The sequence below is a fragment of the Ursus americanus genome, chromosome 5, assembly GCF_024610735.1.
Source record: "Ursus americanus isolate L20-20 chromosome 5, mUrsAme1.1.p, whole genome shotgun sequence".
NCBI classification, from domain to species: domain Eukaryota; kingdom Metazoa; phylum Chordata; class Mammalia; order Carnivora; family Ursidae; genus Ursus; species Ursus americanus.
Window position 1 is genome coordinate 20,155,360 of NC_142131.1, and position 19,022 is coordinate 20,174,381.

General features: G+C 37.6%; 1 protein-coding gene across 31 annotated transcripts in view; it reads right to left on the minus strand.

Annotated features, from left to right (window-relative positions):
- The window catches only part of LOC123791494 (uncharacterized), a 132,913-nt gene that overhangs the window by 26,442 nt on the left and 87,449 nt on the right, over nt 1-19,022 (minus strand). For 15 of the 31 annotated variants that reach the window (XR_015724415.1, XR_015724425.1, XR_015724424.1 and 12 more), the window contains 4 exons: nt 17,961-17,996; nt 9,007-9,152; nt 7,116-7,187; nt 2,143-4,386 (listed from right to left, as the gene is read on the minus strand). Coding sequence is in view for 2 of the 31 variants with exons in the window: in XM_087861998.1 (XP_087718124.1) it covers nt 9,020-9,152; nt 17,961-17,996 (169 nt within the window). In the remaining 29 variants the exon portion in view is untranslated. The other 16 variants (XR_015724429.1, XR_015724434.1, XR_015724431.1 and 13 more) reach the window with 11 other exon arrangements.

Here is a 19,022-nt window from a genome sequence, read left to right on the forward strand (position 1 = left end):
ATACCCAAAAAACAAACAATCCACACTATATTTTGGGCGAATGCCGGAGTCTCCTAGACCTACAGAGATGAATCTTCCCCCAAGTCCCAACATTTTCTTTACTACCTGCACCAAGGAGTCAAAAGAGACCATTTGGTAGTTATGCCTGTTTATAGGTGTGTGTGGAGATGGGTGGGTGTTTGTGTTGTGAATGAGATGAGTTGCCACCCTTTCCCTTAGCCATAATTCTGTACTAGGATTTCCATAGAAGCAACAGTATAAACACTTGTCCATATGGATCATTTTCACAGTCCGTAAAAATCCTATAAACTGACAAAAAGTTTAAAATAAAATTAACAATATCACTAATAATAGTACAATTAGGAATCAGAAATCATAATGATACTATTGTTAGCACTAAAAACATTATTACAACTCTATTAAGAGATTAAAGGGGGAAAAAAGAAAAGTTTTTATGGAGATAACCTGAAAAGATTTAATCACTACTCATTTTTTATTTCTTTGATGAAATTCAAATATGAAATACTCCAAAAAAGTTTTACTTAAAATATCAGTTCGATACATCATCATTAAGTAGGCTTTGTTACTTTTTTAATGGGCTAACCAAGCTCTGGCATTTTTCAAGTGTTTGCAACATGCCAACACATCCTGCATAGGCAGGAGTGTTCTGAGCACATGTCCTTCAACCACTTCCACGTATAACATTCTACCTTGAAAGGAAAAGAAGAAAAGTTGCATTGGTGTTATTTCAAACATCAGAAATGTGAAGAGGGGAACTTCCTTTCCTAAGTACAACTATCAGGAAGAATTTCCCATCTGTTCTAAATTTCTGATATTGAACTCTTCAGTTGAGGTCCACAGTTTTTCCTGGTTCACCGCACATTTCTAAATAGATATTTTGCCAGCACCAACTCAAAATTGAAAAGCCAGAATTCCTAGTGTTTTTGAAGCTCTTTATCCAATGAGGCTATCTTATGTGAACTGGCAGCAACACCATCCAGGCTGATACCAGGCTTGGGACTGCACATGTCTCCTTGTTACGTGGCCCATTCAATTCAGGACTGCATCCCATCCCTCTCCTGAGTAAGTTGTGTTCGTTCCTGTCCTTTCACAGCTATCATTAAAGCTCTGAGTGATGGTTAATGCATAACTAGATTATTGCTATAACCTCCTCTTCATAGGGGTATCCATTGTCTCTGTTGCAATTCATCTTACATAAAATTATGGAATTATGGACTCTAAAGTGATGCCTCTTAAACTGTCTGAACACAGTTAGTGAACATGGTTTTTATTTCCTCCAACCCATCATGGACTGATACTTTGATAAACTAAAACAAAATGAACTTCTGGAAAAGTGATCACATGCTTAGAGGCCCCAGCTATGTCAGGGTGCTGTAGAAGTTTCTAAATGCTGACTCTCTATTTCTGTATTTGTCTCATCAGAGACCTTTACATTTGCTGATCAGAATCAGTGTGCAGACCATACTCTGACAGCACCAGCGAGCTACATTCTATCAAATCATCATTATTTTCTAGGCTCACCATTTACACCACTCCAGTCCAAGCACCGAAAGTCAACCTAAAACTCAACTGTCTGTCCAGATGAGTTGCATCTAGAAAATACCTGAAAAGCTTCTTTCTCTCCCACTAAATATCCTCTGATCATAAAACACTTTAGAATCCTGTGTTAGATAAAATTGTCAAAGATTTTATGGCAAAGAGGTACCAATACCTTCATCAAAGTATGAAAGCACAGGAGGATACTTGAAAATGCTGTGGCCACAAAAGTCTTAGAGAGAAGCAGAAAAATGACCAAAAACAAACGAACAAACAAAAATCCCATCCAAACTTATTAAAGAGAATTTTAACACTATTTTACAAAAGGGACATAAAAACTGTATCGAAGTTCTTGTCACTAAGATGACCAAATTCAGTACTGAAAGGCAATATAGAAAAAAAATGTTAAATAATAAAGTTCTTCTGTGCACTCTCCCTTTATATCTAGTAAGTTTTATAAAAGTCAAACTGTTCATTTTGTGTTATATAAGAAAAATATCCAGATGAATTTCTGAAATTTCGACCATATTCACTGATGTCAATATGTTGCAGAGATGCAAAGAGACATTTCAGTGAGACACTCACCTTCCAGCTATGCCTGGGTATACCATTTGTCTTAAGCATTAAAATTCAGGGATAACAATACCCTCTCATCCATAGGCTCAGAGTCATAATAATCTCCTTCTTTCTGGATTCCATTGCTTGAGCCAGATTACTTTTCATACTGTTTCTTCATATACTTTGCAACATGATCACATCGTATTTTTCTTCAAAACTCTGGCAGATTGTTTGGGCTAGAGATAGATGGAGACAAGAGGCACCATCTGGTGTAAGATCTTTATTCCTTGTTAGCACTACAGGAGTTCTGGTATTTTACATGGTTCAAGCAGTAGCAACAAATTTTTTAAATGCATAGATTGAGAAGGTGTAAGATGGTCAAATGGCCCTTGGCACTGTCTAAGCACATCACTGGTTTCATCGGTGTAGAGTTGGGTTTTTCATTTGGGGTTTTTGTTTTTTGGGGTTTTTTTTTTTTTGTTTTTTTGTTTTTTTTCCAATTCAGACAACCAGTGGCATATGGTTTCATGATTCACAAAGATGGTCCTTGACTATAGATTTGACGATCTCAACACAACTTCCAGGCTTGCCAGAGCTGTGTTACAGCAGAGAGAGCAAATAGCTCATGATATTTCTCCTCTGATGAGTAAGCTCCAAAATCACAGGTTTAAATTTGATCTGGGATTGAAAGAAAAGGAACCATGTCCTCCCATGCCAGTATCCATGCTTTTTCTTTGTCAGAGGTGAGTGTCTATTTCTGCATCAGTGATCCATGGCTTCAGGGAACAAATGCTCGAATAATGCCCAGGTTGATTCTGTTGACTTAGACTGAATATATACATTTGCTCTTTTCTTTATCTTTCTATTCTTTGGAACGCCAAGCTTTTCCTGAACTTTAGCTATAGTTCTAAAAATCTAGCAACCATTTAATAGAATGTTTTTTCACCTTCCACACACAAAGTCAGTGTTTTCTAATGGAATTAGCTAAGAGTTGGGTGCCAGGAGATTTGCTGAGAAGCTAACTCACAACTACCTTGCGAGGATAAGTGAAAAAATGAACTGGATCAGTGCTTTGGAAACAAACTAAAACATCAAAAAATGGGACTTATACAAGTGAATCTTGACTGCAATTCAAGAGTTGAAGTTAAAGGAAACCTCACCTGTTGGTTCCTGATTTCAGAAGCTACTTGGAATTACTGCTGTTGGAATGTATTGCCAAAAATTTGAAGTATCTTTCTAAGGATCACATTAATATCATCTTAATCTCCATGAACTGCTCTGCTATTACCCCATACACGTATGGTCCTCATTCTCCTCTCTCCTGTCAGCCGTTTTCTTTGATTCTTTTGTTAATCCTAAATTAAACCCTCATTTTTCTTTCATGCTTCCTCCAAATACTTTCTTACCTGAAGACTCACATTTTTACACAGTTTTCTGGATCCATGAATTATGACTTTACTGAGTCCTTTGACCACTTATTCCTGCCATCCACCACTCCTTCACTGAAAGCCTCCTTTTTTTTTTTTTTTTTTTTGATGTCATGAAATAGTGCGGATATCAGTGGGGATGATTTGAAATGAAGAAGGAAAAGAAGAAATAACAGAACATAAATAGGGTGTTATGTTGAAGAAAGTAGATGTCAATATGACAGCAGATGGTGTAGATAAACTCACTATTAATATGGTCAACTCGTTGCATTTGCCACATGGCTGCAATTGTAAACCATACATATAACTCAGAAGTCTAACAAGCTCCGCAGGTAGTTATTCAGTGATGCTCTTTAGGCAAGAGCTATGCCAGAATCAATTCTTTTTGTGTTTGTCCAACAGGCAGAGTACCTTACAATGTTGAGGTCATTGTTTTAAAGCTAATGATTCGTGAGCAGTCTCATTTTTGTGTTAGCAGCAAATAATCTCCTTCAAAGTTCAGAGGAGAGACATCTGTATACTCCTGACATGCCTTGATTTCAATTCTATAATAGGACTCTGCTTCTTCTTGGAACACATGCTCCTAAAAGAAAAAGTGAATGTACACCATTCTGTCTTGATAAAGTAGAAGAAAGCAATCTCCATGTAGCAGTTCATTTCTACTCTCCTCTGTACGTTGGAAATGAAACAGAAGTTGGACTCCAGGGAATGACCAACCATCATTGGACTTTAAATTATAACTTCCCAAAATACTGGCTTGGGAGATAAATTTGAAGCTGATGACAAATCTAGGATCCAAGGTGCTTATCAATAAATTGATCATTTCAAAATCTCCAGTCGTTTCCTGATGAATGTAAAATAAAGGCCACACTTACCAAATTGACATTTAGAGCTCTCCACAGTCTGGTAGCAACCTATCTTTCCAATGTGTAAACTACTTCCATTTTCAAATAACCCTCGGTTTCCTGTAGAAAAAAATCTATTCTCTGTTACTTAAAAACATTATATGGATTCCAGGTTATACAGTTTGGTTTATATGTAGCTCTTTTCGAGATGTCCATCTACTTATCTCTCAACTTCTCTAAACAACATCCTCCCTTTGGATCCGTCCTACAGACTCATGCCATCTATGCTTCCTTCTCAGCTGCTTCAGACCTTGATGCCTCTCTCCTCCGATCTCCTAAACATCTGATTTCCCACCCTACCCATAAGGCTCTTATCATGGGCTACGTTTGATTGCTAGTTAACATTTTTTACATATGTCCTGTCCTCTCTACCAAATTCTGCTGTGCCAGATGCTATGATTAAGCCCAGAGTGTAAATTCCTTGTAGATAGTTACTCACTTCTTTGTGCAACCTTTACAGAAAAGGCACTCATTGTATTTGTCAATGGATCATTTTATTGAATTCCTGCATTTTAAATATAAGTGCATAATCAATGTTAGATGTTCAACTCCAAATTTCTCTAACAGTAGAGACGTTTGCCAAATTGAGTCTGGCTTTATAAAAGCATATTGCTAGGCATTAATGTAAGCCTGAGATAACACCCTAAAATCTAAGTTAGAAAAATACAGATTGAAAGCCTAAGAAATAAAGTAGAGATAAAATTTTAAAATTTCCTTTAGAAATCTGTAGTAAAGACATCTTTTAAAATATAATTGGTTTTTAAAGACAACTTTTCAAAATAATTAATAGTCTGACCGTTAACACAGTATTATAAGACATCTTTTTAAAACAGATCTGTAGGATTGACCTCATCTGGTATTCAGAGCAAAAATAAAACATGCAAACTAGCTTGTGTTGAAAAGATGCTGGGACAAACCTGGTCCTTATATTCTCAGCTAAGCTCTGAAAGAATCATTCTGAATAACCTAGGACAATGGAGCATTCTACAAGGAATTCGGGAAAGTAAATTAAAGAAGGTGACAGTGTCTAGAAAAATAAATATGGTGACAAAGACAAATTTTACACCAGCTGCAATGTGATTACATCTATATAGGACTACTGCGCAAACTCTTTATACCAAAGTAAACATTCCATTCAGCAAAACAATTGTAAATTCAGTCAAACAACCAAGTGGGTTGCCTCTATTCAATTAATTGGCTGGTCGATTGAATTGACTGAATGTTTAGGCATTAAAAAATCTGGCTCAAAAAAAAATTTGGCTCATAACTTCGAGTGGCCTTAGAATGCAAAGAGTATATAGCTGTAAAAACCATTTTCTCAGCTTAAAGTAACATACAAAATGTTGTGCCACAGACCGTCAGCTGTCCACCAAAGATGTGTGCTCCATCTATAGCACAGAGTTGCTTCCAGAAAGTGGCTGGAACCAGGGAGTCCATTTCCCAGGCCCCTTGCATTTAGGTGAGGCCCTGGGTTAGTTCCAGTATTAAAAAAACAAAACAAAACAACCAGAGAGAGAGAGGGGAGAGAGAGAAAGAGACTAAGTAGTATGGGCAATTTGGGGAATAAAATGGTTAAAAAAACATTGGTGCCTTCTCCACAATTCCTCTTTCCCTACCTGCCCAGGCTCTTGTCCTTTCCACATTTGCATCATTGCCACACTATGGTCCTATGGTTGGAAGAGCTTTTGTCATAAGCTAAGTGTATTAGTCAGCTCAGGCTACTATAACAAAATACCACAGACTGGGTCACTTAAACAACAGACAGTTATTTATCACAGTTCCGGAGGTTGGGAAGTCCAATATCAAAGTACCCCCAGATTGGGCTCTTGGTGAGGGCCGTCTTCCTGGCTTGCAGAAGGCTGCTACCTTGCTGTATCCTCACATGGCCAAGAGAGGAAGCTCTGGCGTCTCTTCCTCTTTTTATAAGGATGCTAATCCCATCATGGAAGCTCCATCCCTATGACCTTATCTAAACCAAATTATATTCCAAAGGCCCCACCTCCTAATACCATCATATGCAGGGTGGGGGCAGTTAGGGCTTCAATGTATGAATTATAAAAGTTGGGGGCAGGGGAGGGACACAAACACTCAGTCCATAAGTTTTCTCTTCTCAAACCAAATACATATTAACTTCTATTTGCCTACTCAAAGCTTTAAAGACAGGCTTAGAAAAGAGTCCAATTATCCAGTGAAAACTGAGACCACTATCATGCACCATAATTCAACATTTGATAATAATGATGGTGGTGGTGATAATAAAAAGGTGATGATAAAAACTAAATGGTTTTCTGTTTGTTTTTAGGAAAGAGTCTTTTAAAAATTCATTAAAATAACTGCTATGTTTAAAGGCTTCTCTTTTCAGTCTTTCGAAAAGGAAAAAAATAATTATTTCAATTAAAACTGAGTTAGGCAGAGCTTAAGCAATCTCTCTATAATTATCAGGAAGATTAAAAAAAGACTGTTTGAGCCTGTTGCAGTTTATTCCCCCCAAGGCATTTACTGGGAAGGTCCCTGGGGCATTACTGTAGCCTAGTATTAAAGTTACTGATTCAAACCACAGTCCATCCAAGAAAGCCCCCAGCAGAGCCCTTACTATTATTATTCAGTGCAAAGAACTGCGTTGTCTTCCTGAACATCTAATTTAGAATGAACTTATATGAGCTCTTACCTGCATCACAGTCTTGTGGAGCCACCAACATCACCCTGAAGCTGGACCAGGTTAAAATATAAAGTTAGGGTCCTGTGAATTGCAAAGGAGTGAGACAAACCCAATGTGTCCATAAGATCACAGAAATGAAACATACTTTACCTAATCGTTCTACAATTTCTTTAACTAACGTTAGCATTTATAAGGGAAAACAGTAACTTAAGCAAAAATCCTATTTTTTTAAATATATAAAAACTACTTTTCCTTGGTTTGAACTGATTTTCCCCCTCCCCCCCAATCTGTGCTGTTATTTGGGGTTTCCAAATATAATAGTGCTTCTGACCATTCTTAATTGCACCGTAATGGGTGTTAAGCATAGGAATGTGTGCAAACAGACTCGACTTTTCTAGTCTTTGACTATTCCTTGCCTCTGGCCTCTGTCAGAGAGGCTTGCTAACTACATCTCAGGGGAGCAATCACACAGCTTGACTCAGCCTGTGGCTCTGACTATTGGGACTTCCTGAAGTCACAACCACTTTGGCGTCCGGAACTGGGGCACGGCGTGTCTACTCTTCATAAAATCCAGAGATTGCAAGTGTGAAACGTGAGAGCTGATTAGGGATGCACCTTAAATGGTATCAAGGGAGCCAGTTAGCAATGCAAAATATGAGATAATATAAACATAACATTCACTGCCAGTTGATCACTTACGTGATCACCACCAGAAAAGCAAAATACAACAGAAAAAAAAATTGGAGGTGAGCAACAAATACAAGATTTCTTCAAAGATAATTCTGCATAAAAGTTCAATTTCATGGGGAAAAAAATGCATAATAAAATGATGTGGAATGATGTGCCAGAAAAAAATTGATATGTCTATTTGTCTTTCTGGAACTTGCTTGGTATTAATCATTTCTAATGGGTATATCTAGTCCTCTTTATACATACACTGTCTTTCTTGCATATTATTGATTGAGAGAATTTGAAGATAGAAGATGCAATTATTGTGGCTGTATTTAACCTGTTTCTGTGACTACAATAGAATGATTCCATTTTCCCTCTTAAAAAGCCAAAGTAATCTTGATTCAGGAATTTCTCTTTTAATTATCAGTTTTTAAGGAACATAGCATCATGGTTAGCAGAAGGGCCCTTTCTTCCTCAGTATTCTCATGCAGCTACTCTCCTGTCAGCCTAGGCTTTCACAGAGAGGAGAAAAAAAATCTTCATAAAAGCTTTGGCCTAATTAACAAGAATGAACTAGATTTTATGATGAACAATTTATAGGCAGTTAATAGAGCTCATACACGGTAGCCAGGAGCTAGATAATTTATCATAAAAGGAATTTCAGTTACACTCTTAATCCCCATTCTCTTGATATTGCAACCAACTGCATTTACAATTGCCACTTTTATAAGCTTTGATTTACTGACAAATGATGCTGCATTTTATAGAGTCATAACGAAACTTATAAATGCAGTAAATACTTGTATCTCTGCCCATATGCTTCAAATGCTTCGCCAAACAATTTACTCTTCTACACTGTTATCTCTAGATGAAAATAATTTTTCAAAGATCTCCTAAGGATTCTTCATACTAGCACAAATAATAATAAAAGTAATAGCAAATTGTTTATAAACCATCCTAAGTATTTCTTGAAAAGAAACTGATTTATCCCTAAAAGAACAACACAGCTGTTGTAATGAGTTACAAGTGATAATGTTTTTCAAAATTATAAATAAGATGAAATAGCAAATATCCAAACATAATTTTTTAAAGGGCAGAATTTAATGTAGGTGAGACCCAGAAAGTCAGATTGTCTCTTATCACTTGGTGTCTTACTGCTGTTCCTATTTTAAAGTTATAACAAAATATGGCAGACATTGTGGGGGCAGAATTGGATGACTGTATATACACTATCATATCAGCTACATCTCTTGTATCCATTGATCTCTAGATGAGTTCTTGACGGCCTCACGTTCGGTTAACGCTTCTTCCGGAAAGGCTCTCTTGACCACTGGCATCCCTTCTATACGCCTTCTTACCATCCTATTCTTCCTCCTATCACAAAAACAAACACAACAGGGTTGTAACTGCCTGGTTAGCATTCACATCCCCCATTAGCCATGAACTCTAAGACAGTAAGGACCATCATATTCCCATTCCAGAATCAAAACAATGTCTGGGACATAATGTATTTGTGAATGAGTGATGTCCTTGGTTTCCAAGTCTGTTAATATAAGTGAGAATAAATCATCCTAGTTGTATGATCCAGTAATAAATTTGTTCACTAAAATTGGCAGTGAATTAGTCTGTATTTTAAAGAGTAGAAAATTCAAAAGTCATGACTTTCTCTACTTCTTTCCCATGACCAGCATTATAAATACTCTTAAATATTATGCTTTATTTAGATCTTCCACATTTCAAAAGGGACATGTTATAATAAGAAAAAGGTGAAAATAGAGAAAATAATAAAAATAAGAAACAACTAGAATAGAAATCCAGAGGAGAAGCTCAGAGAAAGATGATGGCTTGACCTGAAAGAGATGTGCTAAATATTACATTAATCATGGACCCTGGGGACAAAAACAAAGTGCTGCCTATTTCTTGAAGGGACAGAGCCATGGACCATTGCAAAGGTGTTTAGACCCTGTAACAAATTCCTGACTTAACAGGCTATGAGATGTGAGATTAGGCCCCTATAGGTCCACTCAACAGACCCTTTTTCTAGTGATTCGGGATGTAGTGCTGCCTGCCAGACAACCAGGTTTTGTACAGCTGATCACGTTCCAGGCAGGTGGTCAGTTTTAGTTTGTCATCAGCTATTCCCAGATATCACAGACACCTCTCTTTCATCCAGGGTTTCTTATCTCCAATCTAGAGGTTATGAAGTAGGTGCTATTATTTTTTAAAGCAAGACATTTTTCTAGGAAAATAATCCTTTTTCCTCTCCGAGTCACCCCATCACCACAGAGAAGCTGAGGCTCAAACAGCTGTCCCAGAAGGCAGGTCCCTGGCTGCCAAATCACCCGTAAGAAGACAGCATCCCTGGCACACGCAGAATGGCTAGCAGGAGAATGCAGCTGAAAATCTGCTAGTTCCCTGACACCTTTTCCAATTTATTCCCCATCTGTGGAAGTGTGGAGACCCAGTGCAGAGCAGGCTCCCAGCACTGTCTACTGAGAAAGCCAGCCCAGCAGGACCATGCCAGCCCATGACACCTATGAGAGATGGAACCAACATCTCTTTTGCCCTGAGTCAAAATAAAGCCTCCCAATGCTATCTTTTATGATTCCTAATGTCAACTAAAAATAACAGAGGTGGTTAGCTCAGACCCAAGATTCACCTTGGAGATCTTCCCTAATTGTACATAGCCCAAAAAGTGGCTTTTTTCCAAATGGAATTGGTCATTGACATGTGGATGTGCTCCTAATAGCAAAATAAAAATATTCCCTGCCTGAAGCATTATAATAAAGTTGTCTTTTTCCATTTCCTTGTCTCAGAACATTTAATCAATTGACACGACATCTGGGGCAGGTCAAAAGAAGTCACCTCTACTAATTTATAATTGCAATAGTCATTAACTTATTGATGACATACTCTTATTATTTTATTTTTAACAGTTTTAGTTTCAGTTTTTTAAAATGTTTTTAAACTATAAACTCACATTGGAATCAGAGATAGAAACCTATGCACTTTTTTATCCTGTGCTCCTCATTTGGAAAAAAATCCAGCCCCAAGGAAAATTCTGAAGTGGACATATTTTGTCTGCGAAAAAGCTGGCCTCCCATTTTGGAGGGTTTCCTATTGCCTACCTAATCTCAAAAGCCTGAGATCATCTACCTCCCAAGCTCTCATTTAAATTTTATATTAAATGAAACTTCAAAGGTATATTTAATTTTTCTAAGACAGAACTGGGTACACAGTAGAAGCCCCAAATTTATTAACTCCCTTCGTTTTCCAGCTCAGGAAAAGATCCATTACCAGTTATTTCCAAATGTATGAGGACATCAATCAATAATTTTCTTCTACCTGCAGTACTCTCTTCTGTAGTAATGAAAGAAAAGTCTTGTCTCATTAAGGAAGGTGTATGTGTGTCTGGATGAGGAGGGAGAAGGGGAAGTGGAATGAAAGAAACACAAATTTTTCCTAGGTTGCCGAATGGCACAAAACAAGCAGTTACCTTGCTCTGCCTACACATAAAACCGTATTTGCTCCCTTCTCCTCCCCTGCTGCCTCCTCCCACCCCTTTTTCCCCCACCACCCCTGACTCCTAGGCTGGGGCCAGCTTCCCTGTCTTTATCTTTCTGAGTTCACAGCAGGACTCTGACGACCCTATCTTAATTCTGGTCTCAAGCTAAGTACTTTACTGACAAGACAGGGCTTGTCCCAGGCAGACAATGGGAAGTAGATAAGTATTAAAAATGCTTAATTCCAAACATGGCAATGAATAAGCTAAACCATTTTGGTAATAATTTTCCTCAGTAACGAATACGATGAGGAAAAGCATTCCTTAGCACAATGGTGTCTACATGACAAGTGGTTGGGCTCATTTACTTAACATGTTTTGCATAAGTTGTGATTAATAGTCTACATTTTTTTCTGATATTGTCTCCATCACATTGTGATTTTTAGCCTTAAACAATGGCTGTGTTTCAAATATTTGAGAACATACCAGACAGGCATCCTCCACCCTATTACCAAAACTATTATAAATACTAGCTAACTTGGGGAATCTGCATCCCATATTTCTTCCCCACCAAGCTTATAAAATGTCTGTGCATATATGCATTCGTATGCAGATTTTCTTGCTAGACATAAGTACACTCACAAAGCCATGGTCACTCTCTTATTTGTGCTGACAAAGATATACGTTAGAACAAGGACTACATATTGCAATGAGCATTGGGTGTCATACGCAAACATGAAGCATGGAACACTACATCAAAAACTAGTGAAGTACTGTATGGTAACTAACATAACATAATTTAAACAATTTTTTTTTAATTTAAAAAAATAAAAGAACAAGGACTACATTGCAGGTACAGTTCAGGGCATCTTTGAATGGCACACCCTCTCTACAGAATGTGGGCCACTCATCTAGACATCCTAGTATTTTGACATAAGCCCTGTCAAATAGAAGATTCCATGCTACCAGATACACTTCTTTTGAAAATGTCATCCAGGGTAGAAATTGATTTTCTGCCTCAAATGCAGCTGTTGCTCTGAGAAACCCCCTAGCCTATTAAAAGTGTCCCTGTTCCACCTCCATCTAGACATAGGCCACATGATGGAATTGACATATCTGTAGGAATGCAAAATTCTCCCTGATTCATTCATTCATTCAACAACTATATACAAATCACTGTTCTAGATGCTGTGGATAGAGCCGTGAACAAGAGAGCGAAGGTCCCTGCTCTGATGGAACTACTTGCTATGATTTCAGATAGTATATGTATTATTATGTTAAAAATAATATAAAATGGGGTAATTTGCTAAAGAAAGACTGTTTTGGATTGGACAAAGAAAATCTCTCCCATGGCTGTGATACTTAAGCAAATCATACATAATCATAGATATTAAATAACTTGGTAGAAAGGACACAGGATCTGGACGCAGAAGACTCAAGTTCTAATTTTTTTTTTTAAAGATTTTATTTATTTATTCGACAGAGATAGAGACAGCCAGCGAGAGAGGGAACACAAGCAGGGGGAGTGGGAGAGGAAGAAGCAGGCTCCCAGCAGAGGAGCCTGATGTGGGACTCGATCCCAGAACGCGGGGATCACGCCCTGAGCTGAAGGCAGACGCTTAACGACTGAGCTACCCAGGCGCCCCTCAAGTTCTAATTTTTTAAGAGTCTTTAGGCCAGTTCCTGAAAGCCTTCTCCTTTTAGCATGGAATAGGTATCCCACTGGGAACATTTCTCATTCTCCCTGAAAGGGTTGATATTGGTTCCACTCGATGAGATTTCTCCATTATGATATTTATATCATAACTAAAACCCACTACATCCACCTTCTTAAATACGAAAACTCTAAATCAATGGTTCTCAACCCTGAATGCGCACTAACTTGGAATCCTAACCCTGCTGGCACTGCTTTAGATGCTGAAGTAAATAACGTGAGATGACTCAATATGAAGGACTTACAGGTCCCATCCACAAGCAGCTTAGAGAAGGGGGCGAGAGTGGGGGTCTTTTAGAATTAGTGAACCCACAATCTCTGGTTGCTCATAGAAAACCACCTAATGTCAGTGAAAATCTTTGAAGCAATTCAACATTTTCATAGCAGATTTATCCCAGGTGATTTAGCACAAGGTATCTGTATCAGGGACAGGAAAAAAAAAATCGTGGTCATATGATCAAGCCAGATTCGGATTGGAGGTGATGTATATGTTTGCGGTGTTACCACAATTTTTTTCAAGTTTTACAACAGAAATCACACTCTTTTGAGGTTAAAAACTGCCCTACTCTCTTCAAAAGATTTTAAGTTTCACACCTCCACCCACACATTGAATTAGTAGTCCAAACCAGATGGAGGTTAGTGCTTTAGGTTAGAACGACTGTCTGGTGAAAGTCTCTCCTTGATTGCCCGTAACTATCACTTGTACCTTTAGGCCTAACAGCGCTTTGCTTGATTTCTGACATTAAACTGCATTTATGCTGTATTAAGTCTTACTCCAAGCTACACAATTTTCCATACCATAGCCATGTGGAGTGGCTCAAAAACAGTTTTCTGATAGGTCATTAGGAAGAACCAAGAGAGAATTCAAAGATGAGTCAGAAGTGTTTCAATAAACAAACACATTCACAGGCCAGCACCTTTTCTCACGGTGCTAATATCCCCACCAAATGCTCATTTCTTCTTCTTAGTCACCCAAATTTTACCCAATCTTCAAGGCTCAACTCTACCCTCTTCTTCTTTCTCCTTCTACCAACCTTGTAGAATTCATAATTCTTATATATTACCATTGACTTCTCTTCTAATTGTTTGTGTTTGATTTAACTGAAGTATGTGTAAGAGATAAAAGATATCTCTCCAAGATAAAAAGCATATTTTACCCTCCTGTCTCTCAGTAACCCCTCTGTAATTAGACTAGAATCAGGCACACAATGGGGACTTGGAAAATGGGCAACAAAGGAAACTACTCTTGGAGACCTTGCCTACGGATATAGGATTAGATCTGAATCATGTGTTGAGAAAGAAGCAGAATAGACCCAGTAAGCATGTTCCTGGCTAGAAACCAGTAGCTTTGGAGGCAGAAGGGGAGACCTCAGAATCTGAAGGCAGAACCAGATTGGAAAGTTAGTTCAGCAACACCTCTATAAAATGGGCTCGCAGAATTCCAAGAGGAATTAACATAATGCACATAAAGCAGCTATCCAGTGATGACTACCATATAGTAGGTACTTGGCAAATAATAACTATTATTATGATGGCCCAATATTGTTGGGAAAAAAAGAATTTTACTATACTTTTGACTGGAAATTTAAGAAGAGGTGTAATATAGGCAAAATTTAAAAAAATACAATATAAAAAATATAATAAAAATTACAGGCAAAATTAAAATCTACGAAAAAGATTAACTGGGTCACACTAAATACTTGGATCCAAGTGAAATTTGGATTTATGTGGGAAGAGGGCTTCTCTTCAGCTTCTATTTATCCCAGAAATGCATCTTTTTTCCTTCCTTCCAGTTGATCTTATAAAATGTTAAAGCTTCCATGTTTTAGATACTACAACAAGGTAGTGCAAAGGAAAGAGCCCAGGATTTGAAATCAGCATATGTGGGTTCTGGTCTCACTGGAAGAAACTGAACAATTACCTTACTCTCTGCACCTTGTTTTGATCCGTTGTAAAATAAGCACGCTTACTCCACGATGCTCTTGAGAAAATTAAGATGAGGTATAGAACTTACTGAATTGCATACCTTAGCGTTGAGATCGGCCAAACTATTCAGCAATCAAATTAAAAAAATTCCATACTGAATATTGGTACTTATTATTTCCTATAACCAAAGGACCATGAAAGATACAAAAGAAATTGGAGCCAGAGGACCCAACCTAGGAGGACTAGTTGCTGATGGGACTGCAAATCACTTAAAAAAGGGCACAAAACTAGATTGGCATAATGCCAACTGTGAAAACATGGAACATTCCATAGAGAGTTATGATGCACAGAACTTGATCATTAACCTCTCAGGGCTACCACTCCAAGGCAACCTCAACAGAGTTCTAACCCACCCCATGAAGCCTCATTTGCCAGGTCTTTCTTGGAAAATTGTTTCAGCCAAGTTGGAACACATGCTATCCCCAAACATGTGCTAAATTTTCCCCGTTTGCTCTTGCTCCTTCCGTTCACATCTCACCATGAAGCTACCCAGACTCTTTCCTCTTTAAAACCCTTTCCATTTATTACCACATATTCTGAATGCCACTTTTTCCATGAAGCTTTCCTAATTCTTTAACCTAACTATTCACTTTCCACTTTTGAACCCCCCATTTCATTTTTTTAGTGCCTCTCTGTGGCAGTTTGTACCATCTACTTACATATTACCTTTTCCCTCCTGGATTAAAAGACAGAAAACTTCCTTCACCTTCCCAACAACTTGCTCATAGTAGGTATTTACTAACTTTTTCAATATTGAATTCACTAACAGAATCTGGCTGAGATGCTTATAAATCATGCAACAAATAAGTGCAAGGACAAAACAACTCTCTTGCTACCTTATTCATTTATTCCTTAAGTATTTGTTACTGGTGCCTATGTTGTAGAAGCCTATGAATTACTGCAAGTAAATAGCTGCTTGCAGAAGCAGATGATAGGGCTGTGATAAAAGACGGACAGGATGGGCAGATGTGGGGCAGTGGATAAACACTCATTCCTTAATACTCTCTAAAGGACTTCTAATGGCTAAGAAAAGAATTTTCTCAGTAGGTGATCCGTGAACCAGAAAGTTGACTTTGACATCAAATCTCTCTCCAAAGAGGCTAGGAGCAGAATGATTTAAGCTCAGCCAGAGAAGAGATGTGGGGCAAAGGTAGAGGAGGCCCCTTCCCTCTCTGCATATTGAACTGGTAGTCCTTTGACAGAGGAAAATATTGGGCAGATTGATAAATATTTTCATCTACCTAGTAAAACTTCATGCTATATCCAAGCCATTATTATCACAATTATATCCTTTTTTCTAACTTTTTTTTTCTTTTACTGATTCAGAACAATTGTATCTTTGAAATGGTAGTATTGAAATATGGCAAACATCTTACTTTCAGCAGCAATAAACTTACGACTACAATGTGATGTTTCTTGTATATTCCTTCTCTATTTTTTCTCTTGGATTATAGATTATGAAAGAGATTTTATGCAGCAGTTGGTGACAAAATATATTTCTTATTAATGTGTAATATTTGCTACATTAATAATTTTATGGCTTTAATTATTGATGCGAAGTTAATTGTGCCCCATGTCCCTTTTTCTTGCAGCTCAATAAAAACTATATATTTCTTTAATTAGGCTTCATTTGAAGACTAGAAGACAATGCAGGAATGCTTTCTTGCTAATTCACCTATCTACAGCCAGTAAAGAAATGGAATTAGTGTCTTGAATGTGGTTTAGTGAGAAAAAATATCTAACTGTTCTGAAAGTGTGACTTTCCTTTGCACAGTTAACCTCACCCAGAGGCCAGGGATATATAGCCAGCTGAAACCGAACACTGCAATAGGGGATGGTTTTCTCCCTTTCCTGGCTCTGGGGAGAAATTCCATTGATTTTAGTAGAGATAGAAAGGGAAAATTGGGGTCACCTACATGGTTATCATACTGTCTTCCCTCTTTATATGCTCTGCTTTACTAGAAATGTAATCTTGGTCTTTCCTGCTTGATTTCAACATTTTGTTGTGGCATTCTATTTAAAATCACAAGGAATGTTGTAACTACTTTATTCTGGGCCCAAATGTTTCAAAACAGCTACAAGAAAGCCTAGATGGAAGGAAACTAACATTTGCTAAGCATCGGGTCCAGGTTATACTAGGAGCTTCCAATCAATTACTTCTTTAATCTCCAGGGGTCACAATAGCAAATGTCAACAAGATCAGAAATGAAGCAAGCGGACTGGGCTTGAGAAATAAGGAACCCTCTGAGCTCCATCTTTCATTTTCCACTTTTGATAGAGAAATGAGTACAGAAAAAAAATTTTAAGAATGACATTTGTAACTTTCTGTAAGAATAACAACAGAGAAAGTGCAATGATGAATTGCAATTCATACTCATATCTCAGGGTCAGACAGGCCATTGGGCGTGAAGGGACTATATCAAACAAGAAGTTGCACATCCCATCCTGAGATTCTCTACTCGGGCTTTATTGCTCCCATTTTGATAGCTCTTCTAAATTTTTAAGTGAAGCTTAAAAGCTTCATTCTTATGTATATTTTTTATTGTTACATAAAAGATTAACACAAACTTACTATTCTAAAACAATACAAATTTATGATCTCACAGTTTTCTTGCTCAGGAGTTTAAACACTATTTAGCTGGGTCCTGTGCTAAGGGTGTCATCGGGCTAAAATCAAGGCGTTAGCAGGGCCTATAATCACATTTGTGCCTCTAGAGTCCTCTTCCAAACTCAGTGGTTGATGGCTGAACTCATTTCCTTGCAGTTGTACGACCAATAACTCTATTTTCTTGTGGCTCTTCACTAAGGACTACTTTTAGCTCTGAACTATCCCCTACCGTCCATCCCCCCACCCCCACCCCACCGTACCCCCCCCCCACCCTTGGCCATAGATCTCACCACATAGAAGCTAATTTCTTCAAGCCCAGCAGAAGAATCTCTCTAATGCTTCAAATCTCTCTGACCTCTTTTAAGAGCTCACCTGCGTAGGTCAGGTTCACTGAGGATTATCTTCCCCCTTGATTAAATCAAAGTGAAATGATTAGGGACCTTAACTATATCTGCAAAATCCCTTCTGCCATATAATGTAACATACTCACTAGAGTGATATCCTATCATATTCATAAGTCTTGTTCCTACCCCAAAGAGGGGGATTATACACCAGGAGGGGGGAATCTTGGGAGCCATATTGGAATTCTGCCTACTACAGCACCCTCCTCAGGCTTCCCACAGAAGCGTAGTACATTTTTAAAAATGAGCTGCTGAATAGCCATGAATACCTTAACTTCCTTTTATTTTCTACAACTGCTTTGACCTCTTTGCACTATCTTATCACAGTATCTATTGGTCCAATGCCATCTACCTTCAGTGCCTGTCACTATATAAAAACTTCAGTGTCAGAGCCTTTTTCCTGAGATTTGATAAGTATAATAAATAGTTGTCACAAATGAAATTTGCACAAAAGCTAACTGTGATGTCAATAACAGGTATAGTTTTTGTAACTGTAATGTAGGTTGATTCTTGAAATCCTAAATTTATTATTAGCACATTCTATTCAGAGGGACTTACTCTCTTGATATACATAGAAAATTCAAACTTCAAAGCATTTTAGAAAATGACAGACATCTGAAAGTCCCATTTTCATTCCAATGAAAATACCTTTTACCAAAAAGAAGTTAAAATTTCCGACAAATATAAAAGGACTTAAAAAAATAAGGGTAATAAAAAGTGCTATTATTCTCAGTAAGACAACTCATAACCACGTTGATTTAGGAAAATATTCAAGCATTTACTTGGGCAATCATAAGGTAAACTCAGTTCCCACAATGAAAGGAAAATGCTTTGAGGAGTTTTCTGGGGTTTCTTTTTAGCTTACTTGCTTCTTTACCTATAAGAATCTTTTATATCATTTTTAATGGTAAACTATAAGAAATATTTATGTTTAGAGGAGAAATCCTTTACAGGAATTCAGATTTAATTTTTAAAATAGGTAAACACAGCCCTACAAATAAAATCAATGATTTCCCCAGATACTTTCAGAAAA